General features: G+C 40.3%; 1 protein-coding gene across 2 annotated transcripts in view; it reads left to right on the top strand.

The window, feature by feature from the left end:
- LOC126252902 (protein FAM117B-like) overlaps positions 1–24,804 on the top strand; it is a 77,798-nt gene that overhangs the window by 35,600 nt on the left and 17,394 nt on the right. For both annotated transcript variants that reach the window (XM_049953877.1, XM_049953878.1), the window contains exons 7-8: positions 2,873–2,950; positions 7,682–7,814. In XM_049953877.1, coding sequence (XP_049809834.1) covers positions 2,873–2,950; positions 7,682–7,814 — 211 coding nt within the window. The remainder of the gene's footprint in view (positions 1–2,872; positions 2,951–7,681; positions 7,815–24,804) is intronic.

Consider the following 24,804-nt stretch of genomic DNA (forward strand, 5'->3'; position numbering starts at 1 on the left):
AAATTTTACTTGCACATTTGTGTAACACACGCAAAAAATATCAACATTATATGTGAAAGCTTAGCTTCTCTTGCAGCTTATTAACCTTAGAGACCAGTATTATATGTGAAAGCTTTTCTATTCTTGTAGCAACACTATGTATATTAATTTAAAACATTAACTTTTCCTGTTTGTGTGTCCACGCTACTTAATAGTAATGTTGCTGTTAGCTGACTACATCACGTGTCCTGTGGTCTGAATATCCACAGTCATCAGCTGGTGTGATCATGTGACATGAGCTGTGACAGACTTACAGAAGCGCATCGCAATCTCTATTACAATGGTTTGGAAAGTAACATGTGGTGTTTGGTGGTATACGAATTTATACTTTCGTTATACAAAAATATGCAGTGTACATGTTGCTGCGCATCAAAAATCTTTCCAAAAGGAGTTTCCCCGAGTTTCATTTTATAAAGTGCTGGGAAATTCTACGCCTGTGTATAAAAACATAACCATTCGAAAGATGGGTAGGTTTTACAGTTCAGAGGGAAAATATACCATCACTTAACACGGAAAAAGTGTTTTTTCATCCAGGGGAAAGTGTATTTTGAACCGGGAAGTGCGGGAAAAACCCCGGAATTTTTTTCTTCGGCTGCGTATAAACCCTGGTTTATGCCCCAGCATTAAAGGATGTATGTTTTTATGAAAAAATCAACCAATTTCATTACAACTAGATTGTCATTCAAGAGTGACCTTTTTCTTATCTCTCACCTTCATAAAAAGTTTTCATAGGGAGGTGACTATAAACTTATACTCCAGTGACTATTCTCTTGTGTGTGTGTGTGTTCATGCCCCTCAGAGATAGGCATTTAATAATCAGTAAAATTTACTGCTTGCGATTTATCAAACTTGCTGTATTTGAATAGAACTAGTGAAGCATGTATTTTCAAGTATTCCAGTCACACACGAAGAAGATCACCTGTGGCACGCTGAAACAATGAATGTAGTTTTGTTATGTATAGCAGTGCAGTACTATGGAAATTTATGCTAACAGGTTCAGCCAAAATCGTGTTTGATCTCATTATAGGGGAGAAGTGAGACGTAGGTAGCAAGAAGCAGTTCTGGAAAGGTAGTCTGAATCTGTTTAACCAATTGTCTATGTTAGAAAGTATGAGAATCATTTCAGGATCTTGAGGAAGGGGATTGCATTCTTTTTCACTGTTATGTTGACAAGTAGTGTTATCCAAACTACAAAAAAGATGATATTGCAGTTACAAAGTATTTTTACACCATAACATCTTATTTTCCTGGATACAATAATATAATAATAATAAACCATAAAATACAAGTGTGTTGGTTTCCACTGTTTGATGTTGTAGTGGTGCATATTTTATTTAAATTTTAACATTTCTGAAGAGAACTTCGTTTCACGAGGTGAACGATGGAGTTGGTTCTGGTACCAGACAGACACAGCACCCAGATCCCGATAACATACTCTATATCCTGTTGTGATAAGTATGTACTTAGGAAAAATAAAATGGAGAGGAAACAGTAATGCCTCCGTTCTCTCCCCTTATGAATCCAGGAAAGATATATATACAGATCCAGATGTTACTTGAAATATTGCCTTCACAAGCTTCATGGGTAATGCCATTGAAAGGATGATCACCAGTCCAGGTGGATTCTAAAATTTTGGTTGTTGTTGGTCTCTTCTGGTAAGACTTTAGTAGAAACCATTCTACCTTGCTGGATTTGATCATGGAAAATAAATCTTTCACAAGTGTCATCTGACAGCATATTTCTTTCTTACCTTCTTTCATTCTTCATGTTGCTCCTTCTTTTTTTATTATCTGGAAATGACGTGCTACCTCTTTAATGTACAACATGCGACATCAGCTCTATGAATAAGACTTTCCAGAATTGTCAGTCCTGCAGGTTGCTGTTTATATGCTAGCGAGATATACTTCCTGATAATATTATTAAAGGGTGTGGCATTCCCATGGGGTGACTGACTTCACCAGTAAAATTACCATTGTAAGGAGTGCAGTCAATGCTGCTTGCTTATGGATTCTCCATACTCATTCTATATCCTTGTCATAGTCTCTTGTCAACAACAGGAAACAATCAGTTGACTGAAGGAAATTATGAAGTGTAAGTGTTTCAAATTTTCGTGTAGTAAGTAATTACATTGTACTTTGTTCTCAAAGGTGCTGTAAGTTTCCTAGCCTTAAGCTACTGTCTTCAATATTAATTTTAATCTTGTGCTTTCCTTGCCTTTAATCTAAAACATAATTCACTTCATTTTTAAATATAGGAAATTGTTAATGTGAACATAAAAATACCAGAATAATTCATTTTAAATGTCATGTACAATAAGCTTAAATTACTCCACGTACAGGTATGTGCTGTCCTCATCTTGTAAACAGGCCGGCAAGCCCTTGGTTGGCTAGATGTTCCCTTCGTTTATTCATTCATCAGGCAATTAATTTTAACTATCCCAGTCTCCCTCATGAAAACAGGTTATTGTGAAATTCTTAGACTGTCAACAGAGCATTAATATGAGAGAGAGAGAGAGAGAGAGAGAGAGAGAGAGAGAGAGAGAGAGGGGGGGGGGGTGTTAAATTTGAGGTTCATAGATAAATGCTATATCTCAGAATTGTGTGCAAATAGAAGTTCTTGATATAGTTCTAGTGAATGATATAAAATAAATTTTTGTTTTACAGTAGAGGATTGTGTTTTCTACAGAAAGGAGTTGCAGAATTGCAAAGAAGTAAAATGTTGTCTGCAACTAATGCCAATATTTTTCATTTGAAATTCTGTTGAAATGCTGTGCTTTTATCATAATTTGTTAATGCATTTCTTCATTTGCATTAAACCAAAGATTTTATTGTAGGACCACCATCACGAGAATCTGTTTCACCCATGATCCCTGGGTCAATGGATCTGTCAAGGCCTCCAAGTGATTTCCAAGGTATATCTTTACATAAAATACCATTTTAAAGTAATTCCTGTTTTAGTAATGATAGCAAAAGGTATGCCAATTCATAACAAAAGAATGTGTCGTTCAGAAAGAGGAATGACAGTAAATACACTGACATGACTACATACTAAGAGGTGTGACAATAAAGTAATGAGACTGATGTGAAAAAAAGTTGCTTACTGTTTTAGTTAAGTGTAGTGTTGCCTCCTTCAAAGTTGTTCCCTTCTGATTGCACACACTTTTTCCAGCGCTTCTGCCATTGATGGTAACGTTTCTGGAACTCATATTTAGTAATATCCTCCAAGACCTCTTCAGTAATATCCTCCAAGACCCTCGTCGCAGCTTTTTGGACATCTTGTGTTTGAAAACAGTATTCCTTGACCGCTGTTTTGACTCTTGGAAATAGAAAAAGTCACACAGAGCGATATCTGGTGAATAAGGTGGTTGTGGTAGTACTGAAATTTGTTTTGAGGTTAAAAATTGCTGTACTGATGGAGCAGTATGGGATGGCGCATTATCGTGATGCAGAATCCAATTATCATCAATGTTGGCATGGACACAAAGAACTCTTTTATGAAGTCTTTCTAAAATTTCTTTGTGATAATATTGGTTAACTGTTTGCCCAGGAGGCACCCACTCTTTATGAACAATTCCCTTGGAATCAAAGAAGCATACAAGCATGCATTTCACTTTGACATGCAAGCTTTTTTTGGTCTGGGTGATCCCTTTGAGCACCATTGTGAACTTTGGTGTTTTGTCTCTGAATCATACTGAAAGAAAACAACTTTCATCACCAGTGATAACACGGCCCAACAATTCTGGATTGATTTCCGTTTGCTCTAACAGATCACCCGCCACATTTTTCCGTGTTTCTCGCTGTTGTGGTGTGAGATTTTTGGGGACCATTTTTGCACAAATCTTTCTCATACCAAGATCTTCAGTTATTATTAAACGAACCGTTTCTCAATTGATGTTCAGTTCTTCTGCAATCATTTTCATGGATTATCTTTGATCAGATCGTACGAGTTCACGCATTCTGGCCTAGTTGACACCCGTCCGTGAGGTCAATGGTCGTCCAGTTGTCTTCATCTTCAACATTCATTCTGTCTTCAATAAACATTTTATGCCAACGAAAAACTTGAGCTCTTGACATAACCTCCTCTCCAAAAGCCTTCTGAAGCTTACCGTAAGTAGTCATCACTTTTTCACCCAATTTAATGCAAAAAGAAATGGCATACCATTGTCCAATACGTGGTTCCATTTCCGTGACGAAAGACACAAACACGTGTTAACTTATTACAGCACAACTCACGACTGAACAGTTGCATCGATGTGCTGCTTGGTCTAGAAGCAGCTTATAGATGAAGGTCAAACATATTGTGCCTACGCAAGCCTGCAGGGTTGCCACATCTTGCAAAGAAAATCAGTCTCATTAATTTGTCGCACCTCATAAAAATACATTTAGATGTAACTCTATAACATTCCCTAAACTTTCAGAGGCTTGAACAGTTTATTGCTTCTCAATCCTGCTTCACTTGCCTGTCCCTGCTTTTCATCTCCTTCAGTCATCTTTGTCTTCTATGGTTATGTTTATAAGGTTTTTATTACTTCAGTGTTAGTCTTTTTAATGATCATCATCAGTGAGTAAAATAATACTTTCACAAATGTGTAACACTTTTTCCATAGATTTTGTGCAACTGCTGTGCATATGCAAAACTAAATGATGCAACCGACTTCATACTTAAGAATTACTTTACAGCTTAAATACCTAGAATTTATAATTATTATAATGCTTTGAACTCATATTACCTGTACTTACCATCCACCCTTTTTATTATGAACTTAAACAACTTCTTACAATATTTAAATTGCTATCCTGGCTTATCCTCCTCTCCCAAACTTTTTAAATATTCTACATTGGTTCTGTTGTGAATTTTGTGCCATAAAATTGAAATTGTTGATAATAAAGTACATTATGTAAGTAGACTTCACACTCCTTTGAAACAGTGATGCTTTACTTTTCATTACATTGTAGTTGACAATATACTAAGCATGATGGGTTACTTTGACACATATTGGCTCATATTGAGAGACCATCACCTGCTGCAGATAAGTCTGTGCAATGATTCCTTGTATTAGGCTGTAAGCAATTCCTACGTATGTGTGAAAAATGTGGTACTCTGTATTTATGTATTTTAAGTAACTGCAAATCACTTTGAAAACATGTAGTAGTACAACTGGGCATCTTGTAACTAAACTAACTCATCGCTTCTCCCCCCTCTCCCCCCTCTCCCCCCTCTCCCCCCTCTCCCCCCTCTCCCCCCTCTCCCCCCTCTCCCCCCTCTCCCCCCTCTCCCCCCTCTCCCCCCTCTCCCCCCTCTCCCCCCTCTCCCCCTCTCCCCCCTCTCCCCCCTCTCCCCCTCTCCCCCTCTCCCCCTCTCCCCCCTCTCCCCCCTCTCCCCCCTCTCGCCCCTCTCCCCCCTCTCCCCCCTCTCCCCCCTCTCCCCCCTCTTCCCCCTCTTCCCCCCTCTTCCCCCCCTCTTCCCCCCCTCTCCCCTCCCTCTCCCCTCCCTCTCCCCCCTCCTCCCCCCTTCTCCCCCCTTCTCCCCCCTCTCCCCCCTCTCCCCCCTCTCCCCCCTCTCCCCCCTCTCCCCCCTCTCCCCCCTCTCCCCCCTCTCCCCCCTCTCCCCCCTCTCCCCCCTCTCCCCCCTCTCCCCCCTCTCCCCCCTCTCCCCCCTCTCCCCCCTCTCCCCCCTCTCCCCCCTCTCCCCCCCTCTTCCCCCCTCTTCCCCGTCTCACCCCCTCTCACCCCCTCTGCCCCCCTGCCCCTCTCCCCCCTCTACCCCCTCTCCGCCGCTACCCCCTCTCCGCCCCTCTGCCCCCTCTCCGCCCCACTCCCCCCTCTCCGCCCCACTCCCCCCCTCTCCCCCTCTTCCCCCCTCTCTTCCCCCCTCTCCCCCCTCTCTTCTCCCCTCTTCCCCCCTCTCCCCCCTCTCTTCTCCCCTCTCCCCCCTCTCCCCCCTCTCCCCCCTCTCCCCCCTCTCCCCTCTCCCCCCTCTCCCCCCTCTCCCCCCTCTCCCCCCTCTCCCCCCTCTCCCCCCTCTTCCCTCTCCCCCCTCTCCCCCCTCTTCCCTCTCCCCCTCTTCCCCCCTCTTCCCTCTCCCCCCTCTCCCCCCTCTTCCCTCTCCCCCCCCTCTTCCCTCTCCCCCCTCTTACCTCTCCCCCCTCTTCCCCCCTCTTCCCCCCTCTTCCCCCCTCTTCCCCCTCTCCCCCCTCTCCCCCCCTCTTCCCCCCTCTTCCCCCCTCTCCCCCCCTTCTCCGCCCCCTCCCCCCCTCTCCGCCCCCTCCCCCCTCTGCCTCCCTCTCCCCCCTCTGCCTCCCTCTCTGCCCTCCCCCCTCTTCTCCCCCCTCTCCACCCCCTTCTCTCCACCCCCCTCTCCCCCCCCTTCTCTCCACCCCCCTCTCCCCCCTATCTCGCCCCCTTCGTGCGCTGTAGTCAATAAATCAGAAGTGAAGGGGAATGTGTTCAATATACCAGTTTTTTCCAGTATGTTAGCATCAAATTTTAATTAGCGTTTTGCTAACTCTGTTGCTCATAAGTAAGCCCTTGACTGCAAATAACCCCTGCAGTGTTGGTCACAATAACCTCGTTCTCATAATTACACTGTTTCTATTTGTACTACAGATATGGATGTTTTGTAGTGTTCTAAAGAACTTTTCTTAGAACTTGATATATTATTTGTATTGTTGTAGATGTATATTATGATATCTGATGTTTAAACAATATAACAGTAGAGAAGCATCTCAATAAACCTACTTTTTGTGTGTGCGTGTGCGTGCTCTAGCGCACACGCAATTCAAATTGCAGTAGTAGTACTAATGAGTGACATTTATTGCTAGTTACTTTTGCTGATATGTAACAATATTTCTATAAAATTATGGGGCAGAATTTCTGGCCATAACTTAACCTTCAGGAGGCAAAATGCCAGGGCTGTTGATAGCCACATGTAAAGTACTACAGAATCTTAGCTTTACTTTGAGGGAAAAGAGGGATAGGTTGGGTAAGATAAAAAATGGTGGGGTGGGTTGTGTTGTCACATCATCTCACTCAGATTTCGGAATGAGAGTCGGCCACATTTTCTCAGTCTGTCTGATTATATATATATATATATATATATATATATATATATATATATATATATATATATATATATATATATATATATATATATATATATATATATATATATATATTTTCCTATTTCAGATTTTTAATTTTCTGTGTCAACCGTACATGATTGCTACCAGACTACATTTTTTTATATTTTTTGAATTTTTCTATCTGTTTTTCCCTACCTTAATGGAAGAAGCAGAATTAAGGTTTAACACACTGTCAACAACAAGGTTGTTGAAAGTAAAACACAGAGATTTGGGAATGAAATCAACCTTGCCATTGAAGTAGCAAATAACCAAACTTTAAAAAAAGTATTGAAAGCATGACTATGAACTGTTAGAGATGAAATAAATATTGTTGTGTATTTCCTTTCAAATGTCATTCTTGACATTCTCAGAATCTCAGGTGGTTTAGGATCTTGCTTCCCCTTGATAAATATCTGAAGACATCCATGTTTTTGAGTGAATTTGAATGTGGTTTACGATAATGATAGTCATACCGTGAAGAGATCAATAAAGCAATTTCTTATTAATTTTATTTTTTTTAAGGTGGCAGTAGAGGATCATCTCCAGACCAAGAAACTAGCCGGCTAGGTACTTCACCGCACATAAACAAGTTCCTCGCAAGGGAGCCCCCCGATGGCTGTGAAAAAGTAAACCTTAAGTTTATAGAAGATACAAGGTAAGTATATTGTTCATAACCGATGGGTTGATCTGTACTAGCAGTAAGAGCTCGTTGGTTTATAGGTGACAGTGTAAATAGTATTTGCACCAAACAGAAACAGAAAATTGAACTGAGAAAACTTAAAATTAGGAGACAGATTGGCTGGGCTGTATATAACAACAGGTTGGTAAATTCTTAGGATCGCCAATAGAAACTCGTAAAGCACAAATATTATTAGCTTTCAGAACTCAGTGTTCCTTCTAGAAGGAAAGAGGGGTGAAATGAAATAACTGTGCAAATTTAGCTGTACTTTCTCAGTATCGGGAGCCCACTTACACACACGTCACTGAGATTGTAGATAGTTCAGGTTATTGTTCCACATTCTGATCTCTGTGTCCTCTTTGGTGACAGTCCTACTTGATGCAAGAGATGAGAATTTTGTTTCATTGTATGTAATTATGTTTTGAGCATGTATATCCAGCAGCTGCTTATTTTTCCAACTGTTTGGATTGTCTGGTTGATAAATTGGTTCTTCCATGACCAGGAATATTATAAATCTCTGAGACCACAAGACCATGACTGTCTTAGCTACATGCAACATATCTAGTCAGAAACTAGGTGTTGTGCATTGTTTTCCCAGGACCTCATTTATTTTTCCCACACTGCTGGAGAAAAGAATGCAAAACCCTCAGACTATTCTGTGGCCGCAGGGTATAATATGTGCATACTGAAGGTTTTGCAGTTTTGGTGATCCCTTTGTCAGTCATCAGCCATCAGGTGATGCTCAGAAGGCCTGTCTGTGTGCCATCTGTTTTGACTCTGTAAGTGGTAACTTTGCTGAGTTTAGAGGTGAAACTGTTTGCAACATTTATTCTACAATACAACCATGCCCTGTCAAGGACAACTCCTGCCATTTGAACAGGGTCATATTATGTGCCTGCAGGAAAATGGATTGACAAGTCAATAGATTGCTGCACATGTTGGCACAGTGAGTTGGTGGTGAGTCACTGCTTTCTGCAGTGATCTGTGGAACATTCCCACACGCATAGACCAGGTTCTGGATGCCCACATAGTGTAGGCGCACATAAAGATTGACACATTGTGCGAGCAGTGGTGGCTGACTACATTTTGCAAGATGCAGTGGCTGACTACATTTTGCAAGATGCAGTGGCTGACTACATTTTGCAAGATGCAGTGGCTGACTACATTTTGCAAGATGCAGTGGCTGACTACATTTTGCAAGATGCAGTGGCTGACTACATTTTGCAAGATGCAGTGGCTGACTACATTTTGCAAGATGCAGTGGCTGACTACATTTTGCAAGATGCAGTGGCTGACTACATTTTGCAAGATGCAGTGGCTGACTACATTTTGCAAGATGCAGTGGCTGACTACATTTTGCAAGATGCAGTGGCTGACTGATGATCATCCAGGGAAGAAGTCTGGACACATGTTAGAACTGCTGTGTCACCAAGGACCATTAGGAACTATCTACTTGCAGCAGAACTAAGACCACGTGTGCCTCTGGCCAGGCTACCACTGACACCATGGCACGACCAGTAGGCTGTCCCTTATTTTGTCCCCTTGCCACTCCACAACCACCTCGAAAAATTTTACACACATCCCTTTAATGTTTCGTATTTAGTTAAATTTTTTCTGGAAAAGAATCGCATCACAATAAGATGACATTAACCCATGCTAACTAGAGCAACAAATTTTAATATTGGGAATTTTAGATTTTGTAGCTTCTTTGACAGTGTAAAAGTTATCGATGACTGTACAAAATCAAAATTAAATATGTTTGCTTTTTAGGATGCATTTATTACTCTTGATAACGTTTTTTGTTCAGTATTTCATTTTTTTTAATCCATTTACAGTCTAAGACTTTCTTGAACATGGCGCAATAAAAATGCCTTTTGTTCCTCAGCGATGGTAAATAGTATGTGAAAATCCTGGATTAATTTAACAAACCTTTTGGCAGAGCCATTAGCTGCTTTTACTCCTTAACTATCCTTTAAACATCTAAATATGAAGTGGTGCTAGTCAGTGTCAAAGGACATTCTTGAATAAAACTAGTGTCCACAATCTTGAAATGAGAGAACAGGCCTCTGCTCTTACTTTGGCCCAAAGTCAGCTAATGTTTTCTTGGAAATGAAGACTAGATTGAATTGGGAGATGTAAATTAGTGAATTAAAACCAGAAATAAATGGCAGTCAGAATAACATTAAATTGAAAACATGCGCAGAAAAACGAGCTAACCAACAGTATTTAGAAATGGAGAAAAATGGGGTTGTGCAAATGAGTGGAAAAAATATATTCAACTATTTTATTCTTATTTTTAACAGAAATCCACACAGTATGGACCAGTTACTGTTTCTGATTTGTCATATCCTTTACGTTGAAACACAACATGAAAAATAATACTTAACAAAAAACAATAATTATATGTGGAGATTTGATTCATAGATAATCAAACATCCCCAAAAACAAATTATCATTAACTGTAGTAAAAAATCCTGTAAAAGGGAAAGTGATAACACACCACGTATGGCCCGATAGATCAACCCAGTGGTTACTGTCATAGTCTCACGTTGCAAAAAAGGCATCCCTTGATGAAAGCAATTACCGTAACAGAATTATAAATTATTGAATATCCCGAGACCATTTTCAGCTTCTTAATAGGCAGGACTAGTTGTTGTGAGGTGATCCACATGAGTTCCAAAAGAAATCCGTAGGAATTCGATTACTCGATAAATAGTACAATTCTCAAGGCTGTCAATTCAACTAAGTGCCTGGGTGTAAAAATTACGAACAACTTCAGTTGGAAAGACCACATAGATAATATTGTGGGGAAGGCGAACCAAAGGTTGCGTTTCATTGGCAGGACACTTAGAAGATGCAACAAGTCTACTAAACAGACAGCTTACACTACACTCGTTCGTCCTCTGTTAGAATATTGCTGCGCGGTGTGGGATCCTTACCAGGTGGGATTGACGGAGGACATTGAAAGGGTGCAAAAAAGGGCAGCTCATTTTGTATTATCACGTAATAGGGGAGAGAGTGTGGCACATATGATATGCGAGTTGGGATGGAAGTCATTAAAGCAAAGACGTTTTTCGTAGCGGCGAGATCTATTTACGAAATTTCAGTCACCAACTTTCTCTTCCGAATGCGAAAATATTTTGTTGAGCCCAACCTACATAGGTAGGAATGATCATCATAATAAAATAAGAGAAATCAGAGCTTGAACAGAAAGGTTTAGGTGTTCGTTTTTCCCGCACGCTGTTCGGGAGTGGAATGGTAGAGAGATAGTATGATTGTGGTTCGATGAACCCTCTGCCAAGCACTTAAATGTGGATTGCAGAGTAATCGTTTAGATGTAGACATGAGCCCATGTCAGTTCCTGGTCTTCCTCATTGCATTTATTTGGGTGATTGTTAGGTCTCCCCCACTTATCCACATGAAACGAAATATTTAGCTTTTAATGTTGTGCTTCACACAAATCTATCACCATGAATGTACATCTAGTGTTTTGTTGCCTAATGAAACACAGAAACTAACTTCAGGAGTTCCAGATGTTTTCTTTTGTTAATTCACATGTGGTAGGTGTCCATTGCTTATGCCTAGGATTGCTAACCAAGTGGATCATCAGTATCTACATCTACATGGATACTCTGCAAATCACATTTAAGTGCCTGGCAGAGGGTTCATCAAACCACCTTCACAATTTTCTATTATTCCTATCTCCTATAGTGTGTGGCAAGAATGAACACCTATATCTTTCCGTAGGAGCTCTGATTTCCCTTATTTTATCTTTGTGATTGTTCCTCCGTATGTAAGTCGGTGTCAACAAAATATTTTCGCATTCTGAGGAAAAAGTTGGTGATTGGAATTTCGTGAGAAGATTCCGTCGCAACAAAAAATGCCTTTCTTTTAATGATGTTCAGCCCAAATCCTGTATCACTTGTGTGACACTCTCTCCCATATTTCGCGATAATACAAAATGTGCTGCTTTTCTTTGAACTTTTTCGATGTACTCCGTCAGTCCTATCTGGTAAGGATCCCACACCACGCAGCAGTATTCTAAAAGAGGATGGACAAGTGTATTGTAGGCAGTCTCCTTAGTAGGTCTGTTACATTTTCTAAGTGCGCTGCCAATGAAACACAGTCTTTGGTTAGCCTCCCCACAACATTTCTTATGTGTTCCTTCGAATTTAAATTGTTCATAATTGTAATTCCTAGGTATTTAGTTGAATTTACGGCTGGTTTTGCAGTTTGTTTCGATCTTCTAATGACTTTATTAGTTGATAAACGACAGCATCATCTGCAAACAACCAAAGACGGCTGCTCAGATTGTCTCCCAAATCATTTATATAGATAAGGAACAGCAAAGGGCCTATAACACTACCTTGGGGAACACCAGAAATCACTTCTGTTTTACTCGATGGCTTTCCGTCAATTACTACAAACTGTGACCTCTCTGACAGGAAATCATAGATCCAGTCACATAACTGAGATGATATCCCATAAGCACGCAATTTCACTATGAGCTGCTTGTGTGGTACAGTGTCAAAAGCCTTCCGGAAATCCAGAAATACGGAATTGATCTGAAATCCCTTGTCAATAGCACTCAGCACTTCATGTGAATAAACAGCAAGTTGTGTTTCACAAGAACGATGTTTTCTAAACCCATGTTGACTGTGTGTCAATAGACAATTTTCTTTTTCTTTGAACACAATATATGTTCTAAAACCCTGCTGCATATTGACATTAACGATATGGGCCTGTAATTTAGTGGATTACTCCTACTACATTTCTTGAATATTGGTGTGACCTGTGCAACTTTCCAGTTACTGTTACTCAGCTGTTAAGTTTCTTTCTACTGGAGGGAAGCTGGAATGTTTGACATTGCAGAAATCATATCTAATGAAATGCAAGAGGTTCTCTGCTTTGTATTGCATCCCAATGTGATGTTTAAGGGTGAGACTAATGTCAATTTCGTTAGTTTGTGTACCTATCAACAGATACCAGCATGTACCTCTTAAGTTTTTACATCTGAGGGTTAGCCAGGTTTGCTGTGCACATCTTCAATTTACCATACAAAAATCCATCCAATTCTCCACAAAAAGGAATGTCTCCCTTTTCCATTTGTAGATTTTCTCTGTCCAAATTTTCTACCATTTTGATTTTGGTTTGTATGTCTGATTCATCATCAGAGAGCGAGAGCGCGCGCGAAGGGGGGGGGGGGGGGAGAGAGAGAGAGAGAGAGAGAGAGAGAGAGAGAGAGAGAGAGAGAGAGAGAGAGAGAACTGTTCTGATAATACCACAAGTGATGACTAAATTTCCTTACAGCTGCTTCCTGAAATTGTGGACTGTTGTCTTTTCAGATAATTACAGATTTTTGTAGGAAGCAGAGATGCAGATGAGGAGCATCTAAAACTCCACGGCACTGAAGCCATGGCTTGACATAAACGTTTGAAATGAAAAGAGACACCTCTCAATGCATTTTTATTTTCAATGGATAGTTCAAGTTGTGGTATTATCAGAAACATTTTTAAGCAATAAATTGCTCTTGCCATCCATCTTGCTTGACACATTGCTTAAAGAGGGTATGTTTTCCGGTCCCAAAAATTATTATACAGGGCTCTACGAGTTCACAGTAATCACCTCTCACTGTTCATCTACATCTGCATGGATACTCTGCAAATCACATTTAAGTGCCTGGCAGAGGGTTCATAGTATCACCTTCACAATTCTCTATTATTCCAATCCCTTACAGTGCGCGGGAAGAAGGAACACCTATATCTTTCCGTACAAGCTCTGATTTCCCTTGTTTTATCTTGGTGATCATTCCTTCTTATGTAGGTTGGTGTCAGCAAAATGTTTTCGCATTCAGAGGAGAAAGTTGGTGACAGGAATTTTGTGAGGAGATTCCGTCGCAATGAGAAATGCCTTTCTTTTAATGGTGTCCAGCCCAAATCGTGTATCATTTCAGTGACACTCTCTCCCATATTTCGTGATAATACAAAACGTGCTGCCCTTCCTTGAACTTTTTTGATGTACTCTGTCAGTCCTACCTGATAAGGATCCCCACACCGCACAGCAATATTCTAAAAGAGGACGGACAAGTGTATGTAGGCAGTCTCCTTAGTAGATCTGTTACATTTTCTAAGTGTCCTTCCAATAAAATGCAGTCTTTGGTTAGCCTTCCCCATAACATTTTCCGTATGTTCCTTCCAATTTAAGTTGTTCGTAATTGTAATTCCTACGTATTTAGGTGAATTTACGGCCTATCAATTTGACTGATTCATCATACAACCGAAGTTTGATGGATTCCTTTTAACACTCCTGCGGATGACCTCACACTTTTTGTTATTTAGGGTCAATTGCCAGTTTTCGCACCATTCAGGTGTCTTTTCTAAGTTGTTTTGCAATTTCTTTTGATCTTCTAATGACTTTATTAGTCGATAAATGACAGCATCATCTGCAAACAACCTAAGGCGGCTGCTCAGACTGTCTCCCAAATCGTTTATATAGATAAGGAACAGCAAAGGCGAGCAGGAGAGGTAAAGCACTTTGGTACTGCGTGTAAATTTAAAGATGTTTACTATAGGCAAAAACAAGTTAGTAAATGGTTACATAAATTTGCGATGATGAGCACATAGGTGCGAAGCCGTATTCCCATCATAAGTAGTACAAAGTCTCAATAGCAAGCCGACACACTCTGAAATTTAAGTGATGTTTCCAGGCCGCCTGCTCTTGATGAAATGGGCAGAAAGCAGAGAGGCATTCATTGAGCTTCACAGCGTCGGCTTGAGGGTGCTGTGGATGCCATAGTTTGTCCGCTATCGTAGTGCCAACCTAAGAGCGTGCACCTATGCTGTGGCATCGGAACTATAAATACTACAGAATCGATTTAAAATCCATTTTCAATAGCACTCAACACTTCATACGAATAAAGAGCTAGTTGTGTTTCACAAGAACGATGTTTTCTAAACCCATGTTGACTGTGTGTCAATAGACAGTTTTCTGCAAGGTAAATTCATAATGTTCAAACACACTATATGTTCCAAAATCCTGCTGCATATCGACGTTAATGATATGGGCATGTAATTTAGTGGATTACTCCTACTACCTGTGTTGAATATTGGTATGACCTGTGCAACTTTCCAGTCTTTGGGTATGGATCTTTCATCAAGCAAATGGTTGTATATGATTGTTAAGTATGGAACTAATGCATCAGCATACTCTGAAAGGAACCTAATTGGTGTATAAAGTCTGGACCAGAAGACTTGCTCTAAAAGTGATTTAAACTGATTCACTCCTCCGAGGATATTTACTTCTACGTTACTCATGTTGGCAGCTGTTCTTGATGCGAATTCTGGAATATTTACTACTTCTTCTTTTGTGAAGGCATTTCAGAAGGCTGTGTTCAGTAACTCTGCTTTGGCAGCACTGTCATCAATAGTATCTCCATTGCCATCACACAGGGAAGGCATTTATTGTTTCTTGCCACTAACATACTTCACATACGACCTGAATCTCTTTGGATCTTCTGCCAGGTTTTGAGACAAAGTTTCATTGTGGTAACTGTTATAAGCATCTCGCATTGAAGTCCGCGCTAAATTTCGAGCCTCTGTAAAAGATCACCAATCTTGGGGATTTTGGGTCTGTTTAAATTTGGCATGTTTGTTTCATTGTTTCTGCAACTGTGTTTTGACCTGTTTTGTGTACCAAGAAGGATTAGCTCCGTCATTTGTTAATTTATTTGATATAAATCACTCAGTTGCTGCTGATATATTTCTTTGAATTAAAGCCGCATCTTGTCTAGACTTATATTATTAATTTGGAAGAAGTGGAGATGTCTCTCAGGAAGGCGTCAAGTGAATTTTTATCTGCTTTTTTGAATAGGTTTATTTTTGGAGAATTTGGGGGTTACCATATTGAGTCTTGGTACGTCAACCCTGTGTTCACTAGTCCCTGTATTCGTTTTAATGCTCATTGTTAACTCAGGATTATTTGTTGCTAAGAGGTCAATTGGGGGTTCACAACCATTTACTATTCGCATGGGCTCATGAACTGCTCAAAATAATTTTCAGAGAATGCATTTAGCACAATTTTCGATGATGTTTTATGCGTACCTCCAGAATTAAACATGTATTTTTGTCAACACATTGTGGGTAAATTAAAGTCACCGCCAACTGTAATTGTATGAGTCGGGTACATGTTTTAAATCAAACTCAAGTTTTCTCTTAACCTTTCAGCAACTGTATCAACTGAGTTGGGAGGTCAGTGAAAGGATCCAATTATTATTTTATTCTGGCTTCCAACAATGACCTCTGCCTCTGTTGGTTTATCTAATTCGCTTTCAGATAAGTCTAACATCTGTTTAATTTCTGGCTCATTAAAAAACAAATCCACAATTTGAAACTTCCTGGCAGATTAAAACCGTGTGCCCGACCAAGACTCGAACTCGGGACCTTTGCCTTTCGCGGGCAAGTGCTCTACCAACTGAGCTACCGAAGCACAACTCATGCCCGGTACTCACAGCTTTACTTCCGCCAGTACCTCGTCTCCTACCTTCCAAACTTTACAGAAGCTCTCCTGCGAACCTTGCAGAACTAGCACTCCTCAAAGAATGGATAGTGCAGAGACATGGCTTAGCCACAGCCTGGGGGATGTTTCCAGAATGAGACTTTCCACTCTGCAGCGGAGTGTGCGCTGATATGAAACTTCCTGGCAGATTAAAACTGTGTGCCCGACCAAGACTCGAACTCGGGACCTTTGCCTTTCGCGGGCAAGTGCTCTACCAACTGAGCTACCGAAGCACGACTCATGCCCGGTACTCACAGCTTTACTTCCGCCAGTACCTCGTCTCCTACCTTCCAGACTTTACAGAAGCTCTCCTGCGAAACTTGCAGAACTAACACTCCTGCAAGGTTCGCAGGAGAGCTTTTGTAAAGTTTGGAAGGTAGGAGACGAGGTACTGGCGGAAGTAAAGCTGTGAGTACCGGGCGTGAGTCGTGCTTCGGTAGCTCAGTTGGTAGAGCACTTGCCCGCGAAAGGCAAAGGTTCCGAGTTCGAGTCTCGGTCGGGCACACAGTTTTAATCTGCCAGGAAGTTTCATATCAGCGCACACTCCGCTGCAGAGTGAAAATCTCATTCTGGAAATCCACAATTTCCTTGCAATTGTGAAAGTTACTGACTTTGATACTATCACAGTTTTCTCTCAAATGCTGAGAGTGTCAGGACTGCTTATTGTAGCACATACTTTAGATTCAGACACACTTTCAAAAATAAGTTCACATATATGTGATGATAGCATGGGGAATAAAACAACTCCCCGTCCAATTTGTATTATAGTAAGATGCATGCCATATTAAGATGGCCAGTGTTGGAGGCAGTTGTCACTGCAGAGAATTTGTACATTTTGTTCAGTGACCTAATATATTAATGCATTCCAAACAGCATTTGCTTGCTATTTACCACCACCATTCTATAATTTTGCTACACCAACAAGCTGTTCACTATCCCCAAATGTGAAAATGATTGGAAGTCTTTCTTCTTCTGGGTTCTTGACATTTAATGTTGGCAACAATTTACCGTCCCAGCGAACAGTAAGAACTGCAGGGAAATCATTCTTGAAAGCAAAGTTTATTGTTTCATGCCATTCTCTTTATTCTGTCTGATTCTGTGAAGAGAAGATTTATGGATTCAGAGCTCTTGAGTATTGTAACCAAGCACTTGTGTGTGGAAATAATTTTATTTATTCATCCACATTAACATTATTTTTTTCAAAGTAGTCCACTTATGCCATTGTTTCTTCCAATCCCCAAAACACTTCTGGAACTCTCTTTGGGCTAGCACTTTGCTCTTTTAGCGATTCATTGGTAATTTCATGTAAGCTTGGAAAACACTGGCTCTTTAAGATTCTCTTTTCTTTTGGGAGTGTAAAAAAGTCACATGGGGCCATATCTGGCAAATATGGAGGCTGGAGCATCATTACAGGATTTTTTTTTTTTTTTTTTTTTTTTTTTTTTTTTTTTTTTTTTTTTGCCAAATATTGACGAACAAGTAATAAAGTGTGAGTGGAAGCATTACCATGGTGCAAAAGCCATGAATTGTTTCACCACAAATCTGGACTATTACTTCTTCTTCTTCATCCTTTATTCCCATCCCCTCCCCCAGCCCGGTGTGGAACTTATAGACAGTACTCATTATTGATCGTTTCATGTTTTGGCAAGGACTCATGATGCATTATGCCGTTAAAATTGAAGAAAACTGTGAGCAGAGCCTTCACATACAACGACTTTTGCCAACCTTTTTTCGATCTTTGCAATCCAGAATGCGTAGACTGGGACGAATGAGTCTGTTTCGTACACTCATGTTTCGTCACGTGTTACGGAATGTTTCGTCACATGTTATGGAATGTTTCGTCACATGTTATGGAATGTTTCATCACATGTTATGGAATGTTTCGTCACATGTTATGGAATGTTTCGTCACATGTTATGGAATGTTTCAGTAATTCTGCATTGTTGTTGACTTCATTTAGTGACTTCTGACCAACTTCCTTTCACAACACCTTTTGCTGTCACACACTTCATACTCAAAAGATCTGAATATATTTCATGGCATGCCAACATCAGCAACTTCTCTGCTTCTTATTTGTTCGAAATCATTTCTTTCACTTTTCCATGTTTTCGTCACTTGTCGATGTGCTGAGGCGTCCAGAACATTCATCATCTTCAACTTCATGGCTATCTTGAAAGTGTTTATACCACTTGTAAACCCTCGTGTTACTCATAGCAGACTCATCAAAAGCAATATTCAACATCTCTTAAAACTCATTAAATTTTTATAATATTTTTATAGCAAAATATAATGTAAATTCTCTGATGCCTTTTTGTAAACAAATCAATGATTACTGCTCATAAGCTGCCACTTGACACAATATGGCTCTCAGTGTACAGATACGTTTTAGACATATTTACCAACAAAATAACAAAAAATTGCATTAATCAGACTAGAATGACCCATGAAATTACAAAATTCCTGATGCTTTTTGAACACCTTACAGCTGGTATCTATCGAAGACACCCATTAATTTTACAGTAATAAAATCTTTGGTACCTCGCCTTGCAGCACTCTCCAATAAACTACTCTCAGAAGTTTGTTCTAAGCACTCACCATCGCTAATGTCACTTCAGTCTGAACATGAAAACGCCTTACCTGATTCTCCAGATGATTAAGAAGGAAGATTTAGAAGTACATTTTCCCTTCTTCCAATTTTCTCTGCCTAGACATTTCTTCTTGTTAGCAAGTATTCAGTCTACTCCTGCAAGGTAGCCTTCTCTCTGTCGAAGTAAAAATATCCTGTCTTCTTCCACATATATCATTTATAGAACATTGGCAAGTGCTAAATCAGATTAATAGTCCTAATTATTATTCATAAACTTCTCTTTATGGCATTTAAATGAACCATTATACTTTTTTTCTCTCTCCAAATGCAAGTTAGCTAATTTTAAGGAACAATGCTGAATAGCTCTTATTTAAATCTTTTTTTCTCAAAATGTAATGCACTTGGTGATGAACCACAAGGTTAGCACTTCCACTAAATGTTAACTTTACTTCCTGTGTGTTATCAAATAAAACTTCCAGCATTAGCCTATTTGATGGTAATTTGTGTCCAGTTATTTGGTGTTTTATATCTCCTATTAAAAACACTCATTTCTTGGCAATAAATAATTGATGTGACATCTTAGGTAGTGACTGGAAAACATGTGCAACATGATGGGTAACAAAAAACTGACTGCACTGCATGTGCACATACTTTTAAGCTGAGGTGACATCAGCATGACACATAGACAGTGTGAAAGATATTGTTCCTCATTCAAGTTTGGGCTCAAGTCGCACCGGGTTAGAGTGCTTTGATCACAACAAAATTTTGTACAGACATGTTTTAGAATCATTCAACAGTATTGGAAGGTGAGCATTCAAATATATTGAAGTTGGAAAATGAGGGACACCCTAACCTCCAAGACGGCTGTCCTAGTGTTGTGAAAGAGTAGAATGGTGCTCTGTTGTCCTCAATGATGGTTCCGTCTGTATGTGAATGATGGATGTACACATGTATGGTTTAGACCTGGTGAGCAGCCTATTCCGGAATTCGTTCACCCTTGACACACAGGTCCCACTGTTGCCTTCATGGTGCGGGGGTCATCAGTTACAACTGGTGGTCACGTTTGGTGGTTCTGTGGGGTAAAGTAATCAGTGCCTGCTATATTGAGCAGGTATCCCCGTGCTGTTGGCATTTGGTCGTCAAGAACCTGATATTGTTTTTCAGTAGGATAGTGCATGTCCACATACAGGTACTGCAATACAACATTCTCTTCGTGGTGTATGATAATTGCTGTGGCCAGCAAAATGGCCAGATCTCTCACTAGTGGACATGTATGGGACATAATGAAGCAGTGCCATAGTTGTTCTTCAGAGCTTGCAAGTACCATTGCCAAAATGTACTAAAAGGTGCATGGTGGCTGAAACAGTCTGTTGCAAGAAGCCATTCAGCACCGATCGTTTGCTTGTAAGAATATACATCTGTGTTGCTGCAAGAGGGTATACACTGGTTACTTATGCAACAGTTTGGGGACGCATTACTGTAATGTGAGTGTTTCGTTTGGTCAGAATTTATCACATACTCCTACAGTGACCAACCACATGTCATATCACTTGGCAATGAAATGGCCTAGGTAGTTTATATGTTACCGACAGAAATGGAGGGCAATAACTTTATATTCTAGTGATTATTGAGTATCTCATGTTTCCATGTTTTGGAGAACGCTAACTTAATACATTGCTCTGCAAAACTTAAGGACAAGATAAAGTACCATAACATATTAACTACTTGGTGAAAATGAATGAAAATGCAGAAGCATGCATAGAAAGCTGGACATCGCGTGGTGTTAGGTCAGTGTGACTAGAACTTAATGGGGCTGGGCCTGCAATACAAGGCCGTTGAAGGAACAGGGAAAGACTGTGAGTCAGTCAGTGAGTAGTGTTGGTGCACACAACATGGCCCAGTGACAACATTTAGATGACTCCACATGAGGAAGAATCATCAGGAAACTGGAAAGATACTGAAGTGTGACAAATGTAGCCCAGGAGTTCGGTACTGCTCACAGCACTATACGAAGTACGTAGGGAACAGTCCAAACCACTGGTACTCCGGTTAATTACAGCAGCAGTTGACTGCTACATTGTGCAACAGGCAAGAAAAGACCCTTGTCAGACAGTGGGTGCAACTGCATTCACATTTAACAGGACTGTGAGGAACGCAGTTTCATGATCCACGGTGGCACGGTAACTGCATGAGGGTGGTCTCTCTGCCTAACGACCAGTATGATGTGGTCCTTTGACACTCGCATATCGGCAGTACTATTTGCAATGGGGTCAATAGCATAGGAATGAGTAAGGAGTGAGATCACATGCTCTTATCAATTGAGAACAGATTCAGTCCGAGTAATGATTCTCATTGTACCCTGATACAGTGGAAACGTGTAGTGCATCCAGGAACATTGTTGAACTTGTTTGTTTTGGTGGATAAATGTTACTAAGACACTGATTGTTCCATATGTGTGTCTTTTCAGGTGTGCATTCAGCCCTGACTTTATTTTTATGAATGACAATGCATGACTGCATTGAACAGCACAGGTAGAGTGGTTCTTAAATGAGAAGATATTTGGCAAGTGGACTGACATGCCTATTTCCTCAAAATAAATCCCACTGATCATGTTTGGATGCATTGGGGAGATGTACTGCAGCACATCCATGTGCAACAATGACTATCTAGTAGTTGTCAACCTTTTTTTAGAATGGAATGCTGAACAATGAGAACTCCTTACCAACCTTGTAGCAAGCATATGAGCACATTGCAGTCATGCGTTGCTCTCCTTGATAATCTCTCATCATACTAAAAATCATGTCCTATATTTTGTAATGTCCAGGGACCATTATGAATTCAATTAATTACTGTCTTTGAATAAACATGTAATTTCTGTTTGTCTCATAGTGTATTTCTTTCAGTTAGCTTCTGTAAAATACTGTAGCATTTCTTTCTATGTAAGGTCCAAGTTTCATCGATCTATGTTACTTGACAGTGCATACTAGCATATTATGATCCACATAGCCATTCTATCAGGATGTGTGCTTCATATCTCTTATTTTACAAACCAAGTGATTCTTAGCAGGAACAGTTATAGCTTTGTGCCAATCTACGTGAAATCTTGATCTTACGGGCTGTAAGATGGTAGATGTCAATGCTGAGATATCAGTAAAGACGCAAAATAAGCTGACATACATCTTGGGCTTGCAGAAGTAAGAGTAGAAGTTGTAAGAAAATCATGCAGAGGAAAATTTCCAAAGTGCTTCCCATCAGGAAAAAATTTTACACAATAGATGCGGATGGAGGAAATAAGGTGCATTTGTTGTACCTCTATAAATTCGTGGTTTGGAACAGCCATTGATGGGCAAACTATTTCAAAGAACTTAATGATAAGCACTTGGCATCTCAACATGTTATCAGGAAAGTTGCAAAGTTCTGCTACGAGAGACTGCATAGAAACTATTTCTATACCAGTAATATGAAAAAGTACAAGCGATGTGGCTAGGAGATTAGAGAGATGGGAATTCTGTAACTTCATAACAAGATGTAAAACGTAAGACCAGCTGTTTTCAAGCACCAATTCTTCTGATTGTTGAAGTCCTTCATGAGGGAGGCTGTAGTGTATAGCAGGTATGTGTGATGTCACCAACAAACAGGGTGTCCCTATCTAGTGTGACAGTAACTATGACCATCCAGTGTGATGCTACCAAGCTGCTGCTTCTTCTTCTTGCCCCCCCCCCCCCTAATTTTTAGAAGTAGTTAGTCTGGCCTGCCCTACAAAAATGTGATACATCTTCAAGTGTGTCCCCACTCAGTTCAGAGTAAGGATGCAATGTCAACTAGTCAATTCTTTGCTTCAAAATGTATTGCTGAAGATGATGTATCTAGTTAGGTCACCAGTCCATATTCTACGTATTTCTTTTTAGAAGTCTGAAATTGGTAACGTGCAAGGAAGAAATTTCTGGTATCAGTTGGCAGTGCCTGTGAAATTATGTGAAGAGGGAGAGATATGATACAGTTCATTCTCAGTTTCCTTTCCCCATACTAACTAGCACCACAGTCTTTACTTGGATGCAGGAATTATAATATTCAATTTGTTCAGAAGGTGTTTATACTGGCTGGGTGAAAAATGAGTAGATGGTTTGGAACTCTCTCATGTGTGAGTTAAGTTAGTTTCACTCCTACATAGTGACTGCCACATTTGGGTGGCACTTAATGCTTTGGAGTGCTAAAAGTGAGATCACTTGCTCAAAGAAAATTTAAGTTGGCTGGGAGGGTAATGCTTGCCATAACTATTATGTCCAATAAAGATAATGTGCTACAAAAGAGCACATATAATGCTATGAGAGGGTTTGGGGTTTGGAAACCTGAAGATTTTAAGCCCGAGCTCTTACATTGTCTTTATCACTGTGAGTTTTGCCATGCTTCATTGCACTGGTATGCTATGTTTCGCATAGAACAAGGCTTTTATTATTTGCTAATGGGTTGTAAACGGTTTTGAAGTGGGTGACATCAAAGGGGGGGGGGAGGGGGGGGGGACTTTGTGCTTAATAGTTGAATAGGTGTTGAGGTTAAACATTAACAGCTTCTGCTTTGGAGCATGTTTCACAATCCATTCTAGTAGACATGCTAGAATGCATCAAGTTCTGTGACAGTACGTGTTTTTGGGACTTTATTAGACGGTACTAATGCAGCTTAAGACATTCCAAGCCATCAGAGGGACTGTTTTCTAAATGATGTTTTGTAGGGCAGGCAACAACAGCCAAAGTTCAGAATTTTTTCAAAGAAAATTCTGCACTGGCTGTATGAATGATTTTTATTAATTCTGCGACCAGTTTTGCACCACTTATCGGTGCACTCTCAGGCAGTCTGTACAAAAAAATAATATGAGCTCATATAAACTATTCCATCCCCCAATTCTGAGGTGTAAATTAAACTTTTAAATCGCCAGTGTTTTGAATGAAACAAAGTACTCACATATGCTATTCATAACATAGTGACGTTGAACATTGCCCTGTAGCCACTCCCCACCTTTCACGTCCAATATACTGTCATCTGGTGAAAGTGGTAGTTAAAATTTTAAGAATCTTTTTAAAAAAAAATTTTAAATGATGGGAGCAGCAATGACCAAGAAAATAAAAATAAAATACGATGCTGATAAAACTCCCCTAAACACGAACGATGAAGAGTGGAACATTAACATGAACCAACAACGGAATTAGGGCCATGTAAACATATCAGAACATACTGTGCAGTTTGAGAGGAGCCGCGTGGCAGCATACACAGCCTGACTGACTGGCAGAGACGTGGAAAGCACTCATGCAGTGGCGCGAGAATCGCCAGAGGCCGGATTCTTTGCCAGCCATTGTACTGGTTTTGATGATGATATTTTGCAGTTGTTTGATGCAGAGTCTAATACTGTTACAGTTTCAGCAAATTCAGATTCTGCAGCAAAATGATGGCAAATTAAATCTTCAATTTGAAGCAGTGTAACAGCATTCCTGCACGTATTTTTCATGTATTAGTTGTTCAAGTACACACATCAAAAAATTTCAGCATCACCCCGGTTCCCTCAACTCCTGAAGATAGACGTTGACTGTGAATATTGTATCACAGACACCGTCCCTTTGACTGTTCAGAGATGTCACTAAACCCGCCCAAAGATGTAAACAATCGTGCATGGGCAGTGCTTATTAGACGGAGGGGGTCCGACATCCGATCAGTTCGTCATTCCACCAAGGAGGTTCTACACGGCTCGTGTTGTCTGTAGTTCAGCCATGCCTAGACAGTCAATACTGGGGTTTGATCGCGTCCGCATTGTTACTTAGTGCCAGGAAGGGCTCT

This window comes from Schistocerca nitens, chromosome 4 (assembly GCF_023898315.1).
Source record: "Schistocerca nitens isolate TAMUIC-IGC-003100 chromosome 4, iqSchNite1.1, whole genome shotgun sequence".
NCBI classification, from domain to species: domain Eukaryota; kingdom Metazoa; phylum Arthropoda; class Insecta; order Orthoptera; family Acrididae; genus Schistocerca; species Schistocerca nitens.